Genomic DNA, 21450 nt, shown 5'->3' with positions numbered 1-21450 from the left:
AGTCTCCTCAGGAGCTGGTTCTTTACTGTAAGAGCTGTGAATGTGTAGAATAGTCTCCTCAGGAGCTGGTTCTTTACTGTAAGAGCTGTGGATGTGTAGAATAGTCTCCTCAGGAGCTGGTTCTTTACTGTAAGAGCTGTGGATGTGTAGAATAGTCTCCCCAGGAGCTGGTTCTTTACTGTAAGAGCTGTGGATGTGTAGAATAGTCTCCTCAGGAGCTGGTTCTTTACTGTAAGAGCTGTGGATGTGTAGAATAGTCTCCTCAGGAGCTGGTTCTTTACTGTAAGAGCTGTGGATGTGTAGAATAGTCTCCTCAGGAGCTGGTTCTTTACTGTAAGGGCTGTGGATGTGTAGAATAGTCTCCTCAGGAGCTGGTTCTTTACTGTAAGAGCTGTGGATGTGTAGAATAGTCTCCTCAGGAGCTGGTTCTTTACTGTAAGAGCTGTGGATGTGTACAATAGTCTCCCCGGAAGTTGGTTCTTTACTGTAAGGGCTGTGAATGTGTAGAAGAGTCTCCTCAGGAGCTGGTTCTTTACTGTAAGAGCTGTGAATGTGTAGAATAGTCTCCTCAGGAGCTGGTTCCTTACTGTAAGAGCTGTGAATGTGTAGAATAGTCTCCTCAGGAGCTGGTTCTTTACTGTAAGAGCTGTGGATGTGTAGAATAGCCTCCTCAGGAGCTGGTTCTTTACTGTAAGAGCTGTGGATGTGTAGAATAGTCTCCTCAGGAGCCGGTTCTATACTGTAAGAGCTGTGAATGTGTAGAATAGTCTCCTCAGGAGCTGGTTCTTTACTGTAAGAGCTGTGGATGTGTACAATAGTCTCCCCGGAAGTTGGTTCTTTACTGTAAGGGCTGTGAATGTGTAGAAGAGTCTCCTCAGGAGCTGGTTCTTTACTGTAAGAGCTGTGAATGTGCAGAATAGTCTCCTCAGGAGCTGGTTCCTTACTGTAAGAGCTGTGAATGTGTAGAATAGTCTCCTCAGGAGCTGGTTCTTTACTGTAAGAGCTGTGGATGTGTAGAATAGCCTCCTCAGGAGCTGGTTCTTTACTGTAAGAGCTGTGAATGTGTAGAATAGTCTCCCCAGGAGCTGGTTCTTTACTGTAAGAGCTGTGAATGTGTAGAATAGTCTCCCCAGGAGCTGGTTCTTTACTGTAAGAGCTGTGGATGTGTAGAATAGTCTCCTCAGGAGCTGGTTCTTTACTGTAAGAGCTGTGGATGTGTAGAATAGTCTCCTCAGGAGCTAGTTCTTTACTGTAAGAGCTGTGGATGTGTAGAATAGTCTCCTCAGGAGCTGGTTCTTTACTGTCAGAGCTGTGGATGTGTAGAATAGTCTCCTCAGGAGCTGGTTCTTTACTGTAAGAGCTGTGAATGTGTAGAATAGTCTCCGCAGGAGCTGGTTCTTTACTGTAAGAGCTGTGAATGTGTAGAATAATCTCCTCAGGAGCTGGTTCTTTACTGTAAGAGCTGTGAATGTGTAGAATAGTCTCCGCTGGAGCTGGTTCTTTACTGTAAGAGCTGTGAATGTGTAGAATAGTCTCCCCAGGATCTGGTTCTTTACTGTAAGAGCTGTGGATGTGTAGAATAGTCTCCTCAGGAGCTGGTACTATACTGTAAGAGCTGTGGATGTGTAGAATAGTCTCCTCAGGAGCTGGTTCTTTACTGTAAGAGCTGTGACTGTGTAGAATAGTCTCATCGGGAGCTGGTTCTTTACTGTAAGTGCTGTGAATGTGTAGAATAGTCTCTGCTGGAGCTGGTTCTTTACTGTAAGAGCTGTGAATGTGTAGAATAGTCTCCCCAGGAGCTGGTTCTTTACTGTAAGAGCTGTGGATGTGTAGAATAGTCTCCTCAGGAGCTGGTTCTTTACTGTAAGAGCTGTGGATGTGTAGAATAGTTTCCTCAGGAGCTGGTTCTTTACTGTAAGAGCTGTGGATGTGTAGAATAGTCTCCTCAGGAGCTGGTTCTTTACTGTAAGAGCTGTGGATGTGTAGAATAGTCTCCTCAGGAGCTGGTTCTTTACTGTAAGAGCTGTGAATGTGTAGAATAGTCTCCTCAGGGGCTGGTTCTTTACTGTAAGAGCTGTGAATGTGTAGAATAGTCTCCTCAGGAGCTGGTTCTTTACTGTAAGAGCTGTGGATGTGTAGAATAGTCTCCTCAGGAGCTGGTTCTTTACTGTAAGAGCTGTGAATGTGTAGAATAGTCTCCTCAGGAGCTGGTACTATACTGTAAGAGCTGTGGATGTGTAGAATAGTCTCCTCAGGAGCTGGTTCTGTACTGTAAGAGCTGTGGATGTGTAGAATAGTCTCCTCAGGAGCTGGTTCTTTACTGTAAGAGCTGTGGATGTGTAGAATAGTCTCCTCAGGAGCAGGTTCTTTACTGTAAGGGCTGTGGATGTGTAGAATAGTCTCCTCAGGAGCTGGTTCTATACTGTAAGAGCTGTGACTCTGTAGAATAGCCTCCTCAGGTGCTGGTTCTTTACTGTAAGAGCTGTGATTGTATAGAATAGTCTCCTCAGGAGCTGGTTCTTTACTGTAAGAGCTGTGGATGTGTAAAATAGTCTCCTCAGGAGCTGGTTCTTTACTGTAAGAGCTGTGGATGTGTAGAATAGTCTCCTCAGGAGCTGGTTCTTTTCTGTAAGAGCTGTGATTCTGTAGAATAGTCTCCTCAGGAGCTGGTTCTTTACTGTAAGAGCTGTGAATGTGTAGAATAGTCTCCCCGGAAGTTGGTTCTTTACTGTAAGAGCTGTGGATGTGTAGAATATTCTCCTCAGGAGCTGGTTCTTTACTGTAAGAGCTGTGAATGTGTAGAATAGTCTCCTCAGGAGCTGGTTCCTTACTGTAAGAGCTGTGAATGTCTCCTCAGGAGCTGGTTCCTTACTGTAAGAGCTGTGGATGTGTAGAATAGTCTCCTCAGGAGCTGGTTCTTTACTGTAAGAGCTGTGGATGTGTAGAATAGTCTCCCCAGGAGCTGGTTCTTTACTGTAAGAGCTGTGAATGTGTAGAATAGTCTCCTCAGGAGCTGGTTCTTTACTGTAAGAGCTGTGAATGTGTAGAATAGTCTCCCCAGGAGCTGGTTCTTTACTGTAAGAGCTGTGGATGTGTAGAATAGTCTCCTCAGGAGCTGGTTCTGTACTGTAAGAGCTGTGGATGTGTAGAATAGTCTCCTCAGGAGCAGGTTCTTTACTGTAAGGGTTGTGAATGTGTAGAATAGTCTCCTCAGGAGCTGGTTCTTTACTGTAAGAGCTGTGGATGTGTAGAATAGTCTCCCCAGGAGCTGGTTCTTTACTGTAAGAGCTGTGGATGTGTAGAATAGTCTCCTCAGGAGCTGGTTCTTTACTGTAAGAGCTGTGGATGTGTAGAATAGTCTCCTCAGGAGCAGGTTCTTTACTGTAAGGGCTGTGGATGTGTAGAATAGTCTCCTCAGGAGCAGGTTCTTTACTGTAAGGGCTGTGGATGTGTAGAATAGTCTCCTCAGGAGCTGGTTCTATACTGTAAGAGCTGTGACTCTGTAGAATAGCCTCCTCAGGTGCTGGTTCTTTACTGTAAGAGCTGTGATTGTATAGAATAGTCTCCTCAGGAGCTGGTTCTTTACTGTAAGAGCTGTGGATGTGTAGAATAGTCTCCTCAGGAGCTGGTTCTTTTCTGTAAGAGCTGTGATTCTGTAGAATAGTCTCCTCAGGAGCTGGTTCTTTACTGTAAGAGCTGTGAATGTGTAGAATAGTCTCCCCGGAAGTTGGTTCTTTACTGTAAGAGCTGTGGATGTGTAGAATAGTCTCCTCAGGAGCTGGTTCTTTACTGTAAGAGCTGTGAATGTGTAGAATAGTCTCCTCAGGAGCTGGTTCCTTACTGTAAGAGCTGTGGATGTTTAGAATAGTCTCCTCAGGAGCTGGTTCTTTACTGTAAGAGCTGTGGATGTGTAGAATAGTCTCCCCAGGAGCTGGTTCTTTACTGTAAGAGCTGTGAATGTGTAGAATAGTTTCTTCAGGAGCTGGTTCTATACTGTAAGAGCTGTGAATGTGTAGAATAGTCTCCTCAGGAGCTGGTTCTTACTGTAAGAGCTGTGGATGTGTAGAATAGTGTCTCAGGAGCTGATTCTTTACTGTAAGAGCTGTGAATGTGTAGAATAGTCTCCCCAGGAGCTGGTTCTTTACTGTAAGAGCTGTGAATGTGTAGAATAGTCTCCTCAGGAGCTGGTTCTTTACTGTAAGAGCTGTGAATGTGTAGAATAGTCTCCTCAGGAGCTGGTTCTTTACTGTAAGAGCTCTGGATGTGTAGAATAGTCTCCTCAGGAGCTGGTTCTTTACTGTAAGAGCTCTGGATGTGTAGAATAGTCTCCTCAGGAGCTGGTTCCTTACTGTAAGAGCTGTGGATGTGTAGAATAGTCTCCTCAGGAGCTGGTTCTTTACTGTAAGAGCTCTGGATGTGTAGAATAGTCTCCTCAGGAGCTGGTTCCTTACTGTAAGAGCTGTGAATGTGTAGAATAGTCTCCTCAGGAGCTGGTTCTTTACTGTAAGAGCTGTGGATGTGTAGAATAGTCTCCTCAGGAGCTGGTTCTTTACTGTAAGAGCTGTGGATGTGTAGAATAGTCTCCTCAGGAGCTGGTTCCTTACTGTAAGAGCTGTGGATGTGTAGAATAGCCTCCTCAGGAGCTGGTTCTTTACTGTAAGGGCTGTGAATGTGTAGAATAGTCTCCTCAGGAGCTGGTTCTTTACTGTAAGAGCTGTGAATGTGTAGAATAGTCTCCTCAGGAGCTGGTTCTTTACTGTAAGAGCTGTGAATGTGTAGAATAGCCTCCTCAGGAGCTGGTTCTTTACTGTAAGAGCTGTGAATGTGTAGAATAGCCTCCTCAGGAGCTGGTTCTTTACTGTAAGAGCTGTGAATGTGTAGAATAGTCTCCTCAGGAGCTGGTTCTTTACTGTAAGAGCTGTGAATGTGTAGAATAGTCTCCTCAGGAGCTGGTTCTTTACTGTAAGAGCTGTGAATGTGTAGAATAGTCTCCTCAGGAGCTGGTTCTTTACTGTAAGAGCTGTGAATGTGTAGAATAGCCTCCTCAGGAGCTGGTTCTTTACTGTAAGAGCTGTGAATGTGTAGAATAGCCTCCTCAGGAGCTGGTTCTTTACTGTAAGAGCTGTGAATGTGTAGAATAGCCTCCTCAGGAGCTGGTTCTTTACTGTAAGAGCTGTGAATGTGTAGAATAGTCTCCTCAGGAGCTGGTTCTTTACTGTAAGAGCTGTGGATGTGTAGAATAGTCTCCTCAGGAGCCGGTTCCTTACTGTAAGAGCTGTGAATGTGTAGAATAGTCTCCTCAGGAGCTGGTTCTTTACTGTAAGAGCTGTGGATGTGTAGAATAGTCTCCTCAGGAGTTGGTTCTTTACTGTAAGAGCTGTGGATGTGTAGAATAGTTTCCTCAGGAGCTGGTTCTTTACTGTAAGAGCTGTGGATGTGTAGAATAGTCTCCTCAGGAGCTGGTTCTTTACTGTCAGAGCTGTGGATGTGTAGAATAGTCTCCTCAGGAGCTGGTTCCTTATTGTAAGAGCTGTGGATGTGTAGAATAGTTTCCTCAGGAGCTGGTTCTTTACTGTAAGAGCTGTGGATGTGTAGAATAGCCTCCTCAGGAGCTGGTTCTTTGCTGTAAGAGCTGTGGATGTGTAGAATAGTCTCCTCAGGAGCTGGTTCTTTACTGTCAGAGCTGTGAATGTGTAGAATAGTCTCCTTAGGAGCTGGTTCTTTACTGTAAGAGCAGTGGATGTGTAGAATAGTCTCCTCAGGAGCTGGTTCTTTACTGTAAGAGCTGTGGATGTGTAGAATAGTCTCCTCAGGAGCTGGTACTATACTGTAAGAGCTGTGAATGTGTAGAATAGTCTCCTCAGGAGCTGGTTCTTTACTGTAAGAGCTGTGAATGTGTAGAATAGTCTCCTCAGGAGCTGGTTCTTTACTGTAAGAGCTGTGAATGTGTAGAATAGTCTCCTCAGGAGCTGGTTCTTTACTGTAAGAGCTCTGGATGTGTAGAATAGTCTCCTCAGGAGCTGGTTCTTTACTGTAAGAGCTGTGAATGTGTAGAATAGTCTCAGGAGCTGGTTCTTTACTGTCAGAGCTGTGGATGTGTAGAATAGTCTCCTCAGGAGCTGGTTCTTTACTGTAAGAGCTGTGAATGTGTAGAATAGTCTCCTCAGGAGCTGGTTCTTTGCTGTAAGAGCTGTGGATGTGTAGAATAGTCTCCCCAGGAGCTGGTTCTTTACTGTAAGAGCTGTGAATGTGTAGAATAGTCTCCTCAGGAGCTGGTTCTTTACTGTAAGAGCTGTGAGTCTATACAATAGTCACCTCAGGGGCTGGTTCTTTATCATAGTATATACGGTTGAAAAAAGACACTTATCCATCAAGTTCAACCAAGGAAAGGAAGGGACTGGATGAGGAAGGGATATAGTGGAAACAATTCTAAATAACATAACCATTAATGTATATAGATGTAAAAGGGCATCTAGACCCTTCTTGAAGCTCTCTGCTGTCCCTGCTGTGACCAGCGCTTGAGGCAGGCTATTCCACAGATTTACAGTTCTCACAGTAAAACATAATTTTAATGAGAGCTATGAGTTTCTTCTTCAGGAAAAAGTATTTCTTGTTGATCTTATAGGTTGTGAAACATGTCAAGGGAAACGTAATTGGATACAATTACAATTAAGATATATTTTGTGTATCCCTTTATCCTTGCCCCATTCCTTGGTTAAATCCGATGTATTTATCTTTTTTCAGCAATAAAATGTAACAATTCATTGATTCAAGGGATAATTTATACAGTAGAGCAATAGAGATTGCTATTATTATCTGGGCTATGAATGTTGCATATAAACTATACATTTCCTACAGAAGGGTCCAGTGGGAGAAATACACCAAAAAGATGTTCCCATCCTCCGAATTCCCAGGATTGTCCAGAAGGAAAGATCGATGTCCCGTGGGATGAACAGGTAGATGGCGCTGAGGTCTTTGGGGGTATTTTGCTGGTCCAGAATATATGTCATGCATGACGTGTTGGTTTTATCTCTAGTATTTTCTTCTATGGGAGATATCACTGATCACAAAAGGCCAGCATTGGCTGCTCATGCTCTCTGACGCTCCATTCTGACGCTCCAAAAATTATTTTCCGTGTGAAAATTAGAAAAAACATTTTTTTAGTCACCTACATCTTGTGTTCTGCAGCTAGAACTGTTCTTCTGATTTCAGAATAAAGTGGGGAGTGTTTTCTTTCACATGACATCAGGTCTGTGTTGAGGTACAGGCGTGTAAACTCATATTTGGGAATGCGGGCTAGAGATCCCTTTCCTACTTTTTTCTTTAACAGTCTTTCGGTTCTGTAGCTCACTGCAGCACAAGCCTGACATGAGATTCTTATCTTTAATCCAATAGCAGAATCGTGGGCCTAGTTGCTATAGAACCCAAGATAGAGGCTTCTAAATTTCAATCCCCTAGTGATGTTACACAATAAAGACCATTTTTAACCCCTTAATTTACTATGTTAGGCTAAATTCACACTGCCGTGAGCCTGCCGCACCGTAGCACGGCGGGCACATGGCAGCGCAGGGGGATGAGGAGGAGGAGGGCGCCGCTCATCCCCGCCACTCTCCATAGAAAGTAAGGACATGCCCTATCTTTCCCCAGGCCACGGAGCTGTACGGTGCCGCACGTGTGCTGCACCGTACCGCTCCCGTACAGGACCGTGAGCCCATAGAAGTGTATGGGGGACATATATCGGCCGCATATACGTCGGCCGTATATACGTCCCCCATACTGTAGTGTGAATGTAGCCTAACTCAGTATTATTGGCTGTTCAGTCCCTGGAACCCTTGGACGCACAGGAATCCTCCACATCCCAAGCCGTTCTTGCACAGATACAGTCGAACACTGCCAAAAATACTGGCTGCCAGTGCTGCCATAACTGCTGCCAATCTCACTTTTAGCAGTGGTCTGTTCACAGCTATGATTCCCCGGCCCCCTGGCTTGCTGGAACAGTATCATCGGCCCCTCTATACGCCAGTCCAGCAGAGAAGTCTCTAAGTCTTGCCAGGTAAACTTAGAGGAAGTGTTGGTCAAACATAAGTCATAGACTCTGTCATAGGATTGGGGGTTTGTCTTTGCTTAGAGTCTAACTCTGTTGTTAAGTTTAAAGTGGAGGACAGGGGAGACATCTACACCGTCTTAGAGTGTCACTAGATGGCATGAGCAAGGCACACTGCATTCCTTTATCACAAGCAGAATTCCCTCCACCTTCCTCTATACTCCAAGCCTGCATTGTCCGCTGTCTGAGGACAAGCATTACAACACTCAGCTCCCCAAATCTCCCTCTTCAGCATGGACTACAGGCTCCAAAAGTAATACAAGGGATACTGAAACACCTTTTTACACATGGTAATGTTTCTATAATCGTCAGAATCAAATTAGTTTTAACTGTACCATAAGCAAAACAAACAACAAAACTGCCCACTCCAAGAATTCTCTCAATAAAAATCTTGAATCAGTGAAAATATTCACCTTTTGCCGGCTTTTATTCCAGACATCTATCAAGGTTCTTCAGGGTGTTCAAATACAACAAAAAAATCTTTCTATGCACATCTGAACATTTTTGGATGATCAGATACAACAAACCCCAGTTCTTTCTATTCTTTCACCACAATGCTACCAGCCTTCATGTTCCATCATGTCAACTTTGTACTTTTCCATCATTCCTACATAACTCTCACCCTCCACAATGTCACTGTCTACTTACATGAAGCCAACTGCACGTCTTTCACGTGAGACACATGAGTCGACTTCCTTTGTCCGCAGTGTCCTTTGTTCAATTTACTTTGTTCACCACCCATCATGAATGTCTACACTACGATATTCTCAAAGGAACCAGTCCCCACAGACACAGAGGCTTATCAATGGATGACAACAGCTCAATTTACTAACCCCCCAAAAACTAGACAATTGAGACTTTCACAGAAGACTTTATACCAAGTCGCTGTCCTTCAGACCCTACTAGTTTTTACAGTCCCACAAGGCCCTTCAGACACCCAAGGTCTCTGCAAATCTCTAACCACTATGGGAAACCCAGATGGCAAACATCATCACAGACAATATGACAGTCACCAACAGAATATCCCACGCTCTGGTACTGCGGACGTCTAAGGGTTACTTCCTCCTTCCCATCTCACAGCTTCAACTAACATCAGTCAGTCACTTTCCGTGGTCATGTGATGTCACACAGGTACATGGCTCCTTATATGCGCTGGTCATGTGATGTCACACAGGTTCATGGCTCGTTATATGCCCCAGTCATGTGATGTCACAAAGGTGCATGGCTCGTTATATCCCCAGTCATGTGATGTCACACAGGTGCACTGCTCCTTATATTCCCTGGTCATGTGATGTCACACAGGTGCACTGCTCGTTATATCGCTGGTCATGTGATGTCACACATGTACATGGCTCCTTATATGCGCTGGTCATGTGATGTCACACAGGTACATGGCTCCTTATATGCCCCAGTCATGTGATGTCACACAGGTACATGGCTCGTTATATGCCCCAGTCATGTGATGTCACACAGGTGCACTGCTCCTTATATTCCCTGGTCATGTGATGTCTCAGAGGTGCACGGTTTGATATATCCCTGGTCATGTGATGTCACACAGGTGCACTGCTCCTTATATTCCCTGGTCATGTGATGACACACAGGGGCATGGCTCGTTATATCCCTGGTCATGTGATGTCACACAGGTGCACAGTTTGATATATCCCTGGTCATGTGATGTCACACAGGTGCACAGCTTGGTAAATCCCTGGGCCTGTATTTATTGAACCAACTATGATATAACCTTTAGTGCCCGCAAAGTTCTTGAAGCTGCTGTGGACAGAGCCGCTACCTCCTTCTTGTTACCATCATTACTGACCTTTCTTCTTTCCATGGAATAACTACAATTTCTCTTTCAATTCTCTTTGACTCAGGATGAAAATCTCTTCCACATTAAAGTTGAAGTTATTGAGGAAGAAGAAAAGGTGGATTTGAAGAAAGAGGAGAGTCTCATTAATGCAGGTGAGGAAATGGTGGAAAGAATCCCCACGGCAGGTCAGGAGTTGCTGGGGGTGTGACCAGAGCCCCTCTGTGCTGCAGATTCACAGGCTGTTACACTGCGCAGGAGCACTCTCCCTCCCACTTCCTGTGCTGCAGTGAGACTGTGTGTATATATAAGAAGGAGCTGCAGGAAATGGACCTGTACCAGGAATGCCATACAAGGGCGAATGCCATAGATTAGCGGGGCTCAAATGAATATACAACCATCTGCTCATAGAACAGACATTACCAATAAAGAAAAATAATTGAGCACTAATGGTAATAATAAAAACAGAATATTTATTTAGTACAATTAAAAATAGAATATAACAAACCAAGGTGATTACGTAGCAAACATATACGGGTGCCGGGCAGCGAGCACATTCAGTAATCTATAATATATGAATAACAAAGTGCGCAGTGCATGTAGCTGATCCTGAGAGGTGATAGTATCAAAACATCAAAGAGCAAAGCATAATGGTGTATACCTTGTATCCGGTGACAATAAAGTGCATTAGGAGGACGCTGCCCAGCACCTCCCCGACACGTGTTTCGTCCCCTATAGGGCCTTGTCATGGTGTGGTGCTGAGGAAGTGCGGACAGGTTATAAACTATGAACTGGGGGCACGCATAGTGTGGGAGGATATGCTGCACATGTCCGGCAGCTTGTGCGGATACGTGGGCGGGACAAACGCAACATCTGGAGCAGCCATGTGATCCGGATGATGCGATGACCAGCCGCCCGCGCACGCAGGCTCATGGCGGCCACCGAGCATGCGCACAACCCACCAGCGAGAGCGGGCGCCATGTTGGAAATGGACAAAAGGTAATGCACCCAACCAGTGTTGGAAGGGGAGCGAAAGGGCCATAGGTGATATAACATGGAATAAGGGCATGTATACTGACCGAAAAATGGGAATAAAGTGCTGATTGCTAAAAATGGGAGGACATTAAAGTGACAATTGAACAAAATAGGATAAATGTAGAAAGTCCAAGTGTACATAAGTGTGAGTCACTAGAGAATACTGGCCCACTACAGATTATTCTAATCAGTAAAAAAACACATTTATGCATTTATAACCTTTTAAGCCTTAAAGTGTCAATACAAAAATTTGTGCATAGTACATAAGAATATATAAAAATTACACAATGGGATAATGTATGGATGTGTGTAAAAATAGAATAATACTGTATTACCCAATCTGCAAGGAGAGGCAGAGTAACCCACGCAATGTGGGTGCATGTGTGGCAGTGTGAGACTTGCAAAGGATCTGGAGGGAGAGCTCCTCCACCTCAAGTATTCCACCTTATCTTACTGACCTACAGGTCCATTTCACAATTTAGAATAAAGGGTTTGCTTGTGCTCCTCTAGTCCAGTCCCTAAGTCTGTCAAGTAAGAAGCTCTTTACCTGTTCATACGCTGTCCTGAGGAAGTGTCCTGAGGTTAGATCGTATTTAGCTGCCAGTTCTTGAAACGTTAACAGTCTTAGGGTGTTGGGGTGTAATAGGTTGCCTGACACTTTTAGCCCTTTGGCCTTTCAGTGTCAAAATAGGACATTATCCCTAACCTTGGGGAAATTCTAAATGATCCCATAGGGGCAGATATCTTCTTGCTAGGAAAGGCATGTGCAGCAGTTTCTACAGACCTTCTAAGTGGCTAGGGTATTGGCAAAAGCAGACTGCCTCTGAGCGGTTTAGGCATGCATGCCAGGTGGAGTAAAGCTGTCAAAGAGGTTGGTTGTGCCAGTCCCCTCTCCAGTTCTGTGTTAGATTTCTCCCCGATCCAGTCCAGGACATGCCGAAGGAGGCAGACCAAGTTAGATTTCTTCCCGATCCAGTCCAGGACATGCCGGAGGAGGCAGGCCAGGTTAGATTTCTTCCCGATCCAGTCCAGGACATGTCGGAGGAGGCAGGCCAAGTTAGATTTCTTCCCAATCCAGTCCAGGACATGTCGAAGGAGGCAGGCCAGGTTAGATTTCTTCCCGATCTAGTCCAGGACATGTCGGAGGAGGCAGGCCAAGTTAGATTTCTTCCCAATCCAGTCCAGGACATGTCGGAGGAGGCAGGCCAGGTTAGATTTCGTCCGGGTTCCAGTCCAGGACATGTCGAAGGAGGCAGGCCAAGTTAGATTTCTTCCCGATCCACTCCAAGACATGCCAAAGGAGGCAGGCCAAGTTAGATTTCTTCCCGATCCAGTCCAGGACATGCCAAAGGAGGCAGGCCAAGTTAGATTTCTCCCGATCCAGTCCAGGACATTCCGAAGGAGGCAGGCCAGGTTACATTTCTTCCCGATCCACTCTAAGACATGCCAAAGGAGGCAGGCCAAGTTAGATTTCTTCCCGATCCAGTCCAGGACATGCCAAAGGAGACAGGCCAAGTTAGATTTCTCCCGATCCAGTCCAGGACATGCCAAAGGAGGCAGGCCAAGTTAGATTTCTTCCCTAGCCAGTCCAGGACATGCCAAAGGAGGCAGGCCAGGTTAGATTTCTCCCCAATCCACTCCAAGACATGCCGAAGGAGGCAGGCCAAGTTAGATTTCTTCCCGATCCAGTCCAGGACATGCCAAAGGAGGCAGGCCAAGTTAGATTTCTCCCGATCCAGTCCAGGACATTCCGAAGGAGGCAGGCCAGGTTAGATTTCTTCCTGATCCACTCCAAAACATGCCAAAGGAGGCAGGCCAAGTTAGATTTCTTCCCGATCCAGTCCAGGACATGCCAAAGGAGGCAGGCCAAGTTAGATTTCTCCCGATCCAGTCCAGGACATGCCGAAGGAGGCAGGCCAGGTTAGATTTCTTCCTGATCCACTCCAAAACATGCCAAAGGAGGCAGGCCAGGTTAGATTTCTTCCTGATCCACTCCAAAACATGCCAAAGGAGGCAGGCCAAGTTAGATTTCTTCCCTATCCAGTCCAGGACATGCCGGAGGAGGAAGGCCAGGTTAGATTTTTTCCGGGTTCCAGTCCAGGACATGTCGAAGGAGGCAGACCAAGTTAGATTTCTTCCCGATCCAGCCAGGACATGCTGAAGGAGGCAGGCCAAGTTAGATTTCTTCCCGATCCAATCCAGGACATGCCTGAGGAGGCAGGCCAAGTTAGATTTCTTCCCGATCCAGTCCAGGACATGCCGAAGGAGACAGGCCAGGTTAGATTTCTTCCCGATCCAGTTCAGGACATTCCGAAGGAGGCAGGCCAAGTTAGATTTCTCTTGATCCAGTCCAGGACATGCCGGAGGAGGCAGGCCAGGTTAGATTTCTTCCCGATCCAGTCCAGGACATGCCAAAGGAGGCAGGCCAAGTTAGATTTCTTCCCGATCCAGTTCAGGACATGCTGAAGGAGGCAGGCCTAGTTAGATTTCTTCCCAATCCAGTCCAGGACATGCCGGAGGAAGCAGGCCAGATTAGATTTCTTCCCGATCCAGTCCAGGACATGCCGGAGGAGGCAAGCCAGGTTAGATTTCTTCCCGATCCAGTCCAGGACATGCCGGAGGAGGAAGGCCAAGTTAGATTTCTTCCCCATCCAGTCCAGGACATGCCGGAGGAGCAGGCCAGATTAGATTTCTTCCCGATCCAGTCCAGGACATGCCGGAGGAGGCAAGCCAGGTTAGATTTCTTCCCGATCCAGTCCAGGACATGCCGGAGGAGGCAAGCCAGGTTAGATTTCTTCCCAATCCAGTCCAGGACATGCCGGAGGAGGCAAGCCAGGTTAGATTTCTTCCCAATCCAGTCCAGGACATGCCGGAGGAGGCAAGCCAGGTTAGATTTCTTCCCGATCCAGTCCAGGACATGCCGGAGGAGGCAAGCCAGGTTAGATTTCTTCCCAATCCAGTCCAGGACATGCCGGAGGAGGCAAGCCAGGTTAGATTTCTTCCCAATCCAGTCCAGGACATGCCGGAGGAGGCAAGCCAGGTTAGATTTCTTCCCGATCCAGTCCAGGACATGCCGGAGGAGGCAAGCCAGGTTAGATTTCTTCCCGATCCAGTCCAGGACATGCCGGAGGAGGCAAGCCAGGTTAGATTTCTTCCCAATCCAGTCCAAGTTTGGAGAAGGTCCTTTGCCAGGACCGATAGGGGGAGTGTCTCCCATTTTTTTCAATATGGCTCCAATTGTGCGGTTAAGAAGAGGGAATTGATCTGGTAGATCTGCCTATATGGACTCCCACATACTTTAAGGAAGTATGGGTGACTCTTACAGGGAGATGTGTAATTGGCCAGGGTTCAGTCCGTTGTAGCAGGATGGTCCATATCCACATGTATAAGGTGGTGATAGGTTCCCTTTAAGCTTAAGCCCAAACCAATGATTACACAACTGTTCTTTTTTTTTTCTAGATGAGGACCACGGACACAACAACTTTTCATACACAGGAAACGAAAATAAGATCTCACATAATTTACTTGGAGAAACCAAATGTCTATGTTTAGGATGTGGGGAATGGTTTACGCACAAGTTCACGAAAAAAACTCAGATTGGAAAGATATCGATTCAATGTTCGCATTGTAATCTGCAAAACCCAGGTTCTGAGGAACATCAGAGAATTCACACAGAGGAGAACTCATTGTCATGTTTGGATTCAGGCCATGGCCTTATTACCAAGAAGCTGCATCTAGAACATAAGAAAACCAACAAAATGAAGGCGCTCTTCCCATGTTCAGAATGTGGGAAAACTTTTACCAAGAAATCAAATCTGGTACAACATCAAAAAATTCACACGGGAACGAAGCCGTTTTCATGTTCTGATTGTGGGAAATGTTTTGCCAAGAAGCATGGTCTGGATTATCATTATTGGACTCACCTGGGGGAGAAACCTTTTCCATGTCCTGAATGTGGAAAATCTTTCACCCAGAAATCAGATCTTGTCAAACACAAGAGAACTCACACACGAGAGAAGCCATATTCCTGTCAGCAATGTGGGAAATGCTTTACACAGAGCTCGGATCTTTTTAAACATCATAAGATTCACACGGGGGAAAGGCCTTTTTCATGTTCTGAGTGTTTGAAATGTTTTATCAAGAAATCAGATCTTATCAAGCATCAGAGAATTCACACAGGAGAGAAGCCATTTTCATGTCCGGAATGTGGAAAATCTTTTGCCCAGAAATCGGATCTTGTCAAACATTATAGAATCCACACTGGGGAGAAGCCCTATTCATGTATGGAGTGTGGCAGATGTTTTGCTCTGACATCAAGTCTCGTGAAACATCAGAGAACTCACACAGGGGAGAAGCCATTTTCATGTTCAGAATGTTGGAAACGCTTTACCAAGAAGACAGCTCTTATTAAGCATCAGAGAATTCACACCGGGGAGAGGCCGTTTCCATGTTTGATATGTGGGAAAAGTTTTACCCAGAATCCTATTCTCATTAGACACCAGAAAACTCATGAGAACTTGGAGGTTGTGCCCAACGACTTAGATAGTTCATCAGTTGAGGTGAAAATCGTGGGATAAGTGGTCACTTCTGTACATTCATTTGTCATACTGTGTTCAGCCTTTTGTCTTGGGACCCGCTGTAAGTCTTGCATTGTACTCTACCACTTTGACCAATAAAGAAATGATGAGAGGAGTAGTACACAATGAGGATGACTACTTTAATACTGGAAAGGACTGGAAAAAATGTTTAATTTGTAGTCAGTGTAGTTATGAGTTTTTATCCTTCTGCTCTTGTACGGTAAGAAGGAGCTACGGTATATGTGGTAAATGTGATACCGATGCACTGAGAAGTGAGGTCATAGAAGTCTATGGAGGAGGCGTGCGGGGGCGTAGAAAATCCTACAATATTCCAGTAGATTGTATCAGTATAGATCGCTGAGACCCATATCTTCTCAGTGGTGTCCGCTCTCACTCCTCTGCTTTTCCCTGGGTCATATTAGTGCGAAGTAGAGGAGATGAGCGGCCCAAACGAAAATTTTTGCTGCACAAACGTAGCACTAACGTTTGACACCAGTTTTGTTTGATTCGGTTGATGTGGGGTGGCTGGTTGAACTTTTGACCTATACATTTTTGTTCATATATTCAAAACAAAAACAGCACAGAAAAAAATTTGATCTGCACAAACGTAGCAGAATTGTTCGGCAGCAGTTTTGTTTGATTTGGGCAATGTGGGGGGGGGGGGCTAGTTGACCTCTGATGACCTCTGGAAACTTTCATTAATATCTTAAAAACGATAGCGGCACAGACGAGAACATAGCACAATTGTTTGACACCAATTTTGTTTGATTTTAGCAAGGTGGGGGGGGGGCAACTTCTATCAAATACAGACAAAACACAGATACATATATTTTCTAAAAGCAATTAAAAAGTACAAATATGCACCCAACAAAAACGGAAACACCTTTGAATCCACCACCCCTATAGCCCTAGACATTAAACCGTCTGGTAGTTCCAGATCAATTAATCACAATAGATATAACACAGGGAAATATTGTACACGATGGTACTTGTTACTGGTATACAAGCGGTCCCCTACTTAAGAACACCCGACTTTCGGACGACTCCTAGTTTCAAACGGACCTCTGGATGTTGGCAATTTACTGTACTGTATGCCCTAGAGGTATCAGAGGTGTCTGCAGTTAAGGCTTATTACTAATCCTCGTTCTTATGACAACCCAAAAGTTTTAAAATCCAGTTGGATTGTCTGTGGTTAAAATTATAAAATTTACAGTTCCGAGTTGCATACAAATTCAACTTAAGAACAAAGCTACAGAACCCATCTTGTATGTAACGTGGGGACTGCCTGTACAACAAAAACATCACCTTTTAGATAAGCAGCCACATGAGCGAGTCTCAGTCAAGAATCAAACATAACACATGAAATTCCTATAAAAGGTGTAGATTTATATTTATTTAGGATTGTTTTAATTATATTTACATTTTTTTTAAAGCTCACCGTTTTTTGTTTTCCTTTTGTTTTTGTTTTTCACTTCTGTATCTTTTTTGATGTTTCCGTGTAATTGTATGAATCAAGTTATCTTTGGGACAAATTGGGGCACATTTACTTACCCGGCCGACGGAGTTCACCCGAGTAGAATGTCCGACGACAATGCACTGTGCGGGGAGTCACTTAGATCGTGCGCCTGATATCCTGCATGTGTCACTTCCCCGCTCAGGTCCCCGGAGTTCACCTTCTTCTTCCTGGTGCATGTAAGTGCATTGTCCGTGTAAATGCGCTGTGCAGGGAGTCACTAAGATCCTGCCCCCGATATCCTTCATGTGTCGCTTCCCCGCTCAGGTCCCCGGAGTTCACCTTCTTCTTCCTGGTGCATGTAAGTGCATTGTCCGTGTATAATGCGCTGTGCGGGGAGTCACTAAGATTGTGCGCCCGATATCCTCCATGTGTCGCTTCCCCGCTCAGGTCCCCGGAGTTCACCTTCTTCTTCCTGGTGCTTGTAAGTGCATTGTCCGTGTATAATGCGCTGTGCGGGGAGTCACTAAGATCCTGCGCCTGATATCCTGCATGTGTTGCTTCCCCGCTCAGGTCCCCGGAGTTCACCTTCCTCTTCCTGGTGCATGTAAGTGCATTGTCCATGTATAATGCGCTGTGCGGGGAGTCACTAAGATCGTGCGCCCGATATCCTGCATGTGTCGCTTCCCCGCTCAGGTCCCCGGAGTTCACCTTCCTCTTCCCGGTGCATGTAAGTGCATTGTCCATGTATAATGCGCTGTGCGGGGAGTCACTAAGATCGTGTGCCCGATATCTTGCATGTATTGCTTCTCCGCTCAGGTCCCCGGAGTTCACCTTCTTCTTCCTGGTGCTTGTAAGTGCATTGTCCGTGTATAATGCGCTGTGCGGGGAGTCACTAAGATCCTGCGCCCGATATCCTGCATGTGTTGCTTCCCCGCTCAGGTCCCCGGAGTTCACCTTCCTCTTCCTGGTGCATGTAAGTGCATTGTCCATGTATAATGCGCTGTGCGGGGAGTCACTTAGATCGTGCGCCCGATATCCTGCATGTGTCGCTTCCCCGCTCAGGTCCCCGGAGTTCACCTTCTTCTTCCTGGTGCATGTAAGTGCATTGTCCGTGTATAATGCGCTGTGCGGGGAGTCACTAAGATCCTGCCCCCGATATCCTTCATGTGTCGCTTCCCCGCTCAGGTCCCCGGAGTTCACCTTCTTCTTCCTGGTGCATGTAAGTGCATTGTCCGTGTATAATGCGCTGTGCGGGGAGTCACTAAGATCCTACGCCCGATATCCTGCATGTGTCGCTTCCCAGCTCAGGTCCCCAGAGTTCACCTTCCTCTTCCTGGTGCATGTAAGTGCATTGTCCGTGTATAATGCGCTGTGCGGGGAGTCACTAAGATCCTGCGTCCGATATCTTGCATGTGTCACTTCCCCGCTCAGGTCCCTGGAGTTCACCTTCTTTTTCCTGGTGCATGTAAGTGCATTGTCCGTGTATAATGTGCTGTGCAGGGAGTCACTAAGATCGTGCGCCCGATATCCTGCATGTGTCGCTTCCCCGCTCAGGTCCCCGGAGTTCACCTTCTTCTTCCTGGTGCATGTAAGTGCACTCTCCGTGTATAATGCGCTGTGCGGGGAGTCACTAAGATCCTGCACCCGATATCCTGCATGTGTCTCTTCCCCGCTCAGGTCCCCGGAGTTCACCTTCTTCTTCCTGGTGCATGTAAGTGCACTCTCCGTGTATAATGCGCTGTGCGGGGAGTCACTAAGATCGTGTGCCCGATATCCTGCATGTGTCGCTTCCCCCCGCTCAGGTCCCCGGAGTTCACCTTCTTCTTCCTAGTGCATGTAAGTGCATTGTCCGTGTATAATGCGCTGTGCGGGGAGTCACTAAGATCCTGCGCCCGATATCCTGCATGTGTCGCTTCCCCGCTCAGGTCCCCGGAGTTCACCTTCTTCTTCCTGGTGCATGTAAGTGCACTCTCCGTGTATAATGCGCTGTGCGGGGAGTCACTAAGATCGTGTGCCCGATATCCTGCATGTGTCGCTTCCCCGCTCAGGTCCCCGGAGTTCACCTTCTTCCTAGTGCATGTAAGTGCATTGTCCGTGTATAATGCGCTGTGCGGGGAGTCACTAAGATCCTGCGCCCGATATCCTGCATGTGTCGCTTCCCCCCGCTCAGGTCCCCGGAGTTCACCTTCTTCCTAGTGCATGTAAGTGCATTGTCCGTGTATAATGCGCTGTGCGGGGAGTCACTAAGATCCTGCGCCCGATATCCTGCATGTGTCGCTTCCCCGCTCAGGTCCCTGGAGTTCACCTTCTTCTTCCTGGGGCATGTAAGTGCATTGTCCGTGTATATTGCGCTGTGCGGGGAGTCACTAAGATCGTGTGCCCGATATCCTGCATGTGTCGCTTTCCCCCGCTCAGGTCCCCGGAGTTCACCTTCTTTTTCCTAGTGCATGTAAGTGCATTGTCCGTGTATAATGCGCTGTGCGGGGAGTCACTAAGATCCTGCGCCCGATATCCTGCATGTGTCGCTTCCCCGCTCAGGTCCATGGAGTTCACCTTCTTCTTCCTGGTGCATGTAAGTGCATTGTCTGTGTATAATGCGCTGTGCGGGGAGTCACTAAGATCGTGCGCCCGATATCCTGCATGTGTCGCCTCCCTGCTCAGGTCCCCGGAGTTCACCTTCTTCTTCCTGGTGCATGTAAGTGCATTGTCCGTGTATAATGCGCTGTGCGGGAAGTCACTAAGATCGTGCTCCCGATATCCTGCATGTGTCACTTCCCCGCTCAGGTCCGCCAGAGTTCACCATCATTTTTTTCTCAGCTGTTCTTAACGCACCCTAAAAGCCACATTTCTGGATAGTGTGAACACCTCCCAAGCCAGTGGGCTGGTAAATCTCAAACTAGACACAAAATGCACAGTGTGAATACTTCCCACCTCAGTATAAATCAAAGGCCGAATACATCACTAAGTGCATATTGTGACTACTGGCCCACATACCGTGTCAGTAAATGACAGGTATAACTACCTAACATCTAATGTGAATGCTGCCCAACAGAACGCAGCGATTATTTCTACAGGTAAAATTAATTGTTGCGCACATGTGTGAACAACTCCCACTCCAAAACAATGTGTCCAATAATGGGGCACATTTACTAAGGAACGTGCGCCGGTTTTCTGTTGGACTAAGCACGTTTTTTTTAGGTGCAAAGGGAACCTATCACCAGGGACCTCATTTTCACTAAAGACAATATTACAGTATAATTGTGTGTTATAACCAGGGGCGTAACCATGAGATGCAGGGCCTCATAGCAGATTTCTGAATGGGGCCCCCTTTCCCAAATATTTGTAGTACTCACACATGCGAGCTACAATAATACATTTATACACTCATGTGGACACATATAGAGCATATACAGGCACATAAGGTGCCATATACAAACATACAGCATATATGCACACATACAGTATATAACACACCATACACATACAACATATACACATCACAGATACAACATATATGCATCACATGTATGTTATATACATATTATGCTGTACAATGTGCAGCATAATATGTATATAATGGTGCACATCCTCCACTCTTTAGTATGTCAGGTAGTGGGCCCCATAGTCATGGCTGCTACCACTGTGGTTACACCCCTGGTTATAACTTACCTTGCACCCTGACAAAATCCTGGGGTAGTCACAAGTCAAAACAACATGTGACTTGTCTGTGCTGCAGACTCCTCAGCTCTCAGCCCCCACCTTTGTGCTTCTGTACAGCTCCTCCCTTCCCCACTGATGTCATCTCACCAGGCTGTGATCTCTGTGAAGGAGCAGGAGGGGAGGGGCTGTACAGGAGCACCAAGGTGGAGGCTAAGATCTGAGGAGTGAGTAACATGTTGTTTTTTTAAATGCATCCAAACCAAAGCCTATGAGAGAACTTATCTAATAAAAGTGAGTGAAAATTTTAAAAGCGATAAAGGAGATCCAAACCTTTAATCAACACCCAGATTTCAATACCCGAGAAAAGAAACTGCTAAAGAACATTCATACGCTGACTAATGAGATTAAAGAGAAAAAACACAAGACAAGACTTTGAGTCAGGACAGATATATTTCACTAGAAACATAACTAGGAATAAACCATCAACTGGCCAAAGAAATTATTACACGGATATTTCTGAATCCGATTTCTCTGGATCTGAAGATCCTAGGTCCGACACCCTGAACAGACAACAAAAAGGAGGAACCAAACAAAAAAAATGGAGATCACCCCACCACAAATATGCACATGTCAACCAGTACAAAATTACTCACAAATGGAAACCAACATCAACAAATTCAAGCTTCCTTGATTGGCGAAGCTGGCATCCGCACAGTTTAAAGAAGGGAATACCAGTAGGCCAATACTTACGGTCCTACTTGTACAAATAAAGCCACCTTTGACAATGAATGCACCCTCAGGCCCACATTGTCAG

At 46.0% G+C, this 21450-nt stretch overlaps 2 protein-coding genes across 6 annotated transcripts in view; one reads left to right on the top strand and one right to left on the bottom strand.

Moving 5' to 3' along the window:
• Positions 1–15646, top strand: part of LOC140106080 (uncharacterized) — a 29266-nt gene extending 13620 nt beyond the window's left edge. The window contains exons 5-7 of one of the 2 annotated variants that reach the window (XM_072130291.1): positions 6862–6956; positions 9976–10063; positions 14403–15646. In XM_072130291.1, the coding sequence (XP_071986392.1) occupies positions 6862–6956; positions 9976–10063; positions 14403–15520 (1301 nt within the window). In that variant the 3' untranslated portion in view covers positions 15521–15646. Of the gene's footprint in view, positions 1–6858; positions 6957–9975; positions 10064–14402 lie in introns of both variants that reach the window. The other variant, XM_072130290.1, reaches the window with a different exon arrangement.
• Positions 1–21450, bottom strand: part of LOC140106026 (uncharacterized) — a 582332-nt gene that overhangs the window by 206721 nt on the left and 354161 nt on the right. The gene's annotated exons all lie outside the window — the stretch shown is intronic.

Source organism: Engystomops pustulosus, chromosome 11 (assembly GCF_040894005.1).
Source record: "Engystomops pustulosus chromosome 11, aEngPut4.maternal, whole genome shotgun sequence".
Lineage (NCBI taxonomy): Eukaryota > Metazoa > Chordata > Amphibia > Anura > Leptodactylidae > Engystomops > Engystomops pustulosus.
The sequence above is the reverse complement of the archived record's forward strand: the minus strand, read 5'-3'. Positions and strand labels throughout refer to the sequence as shown.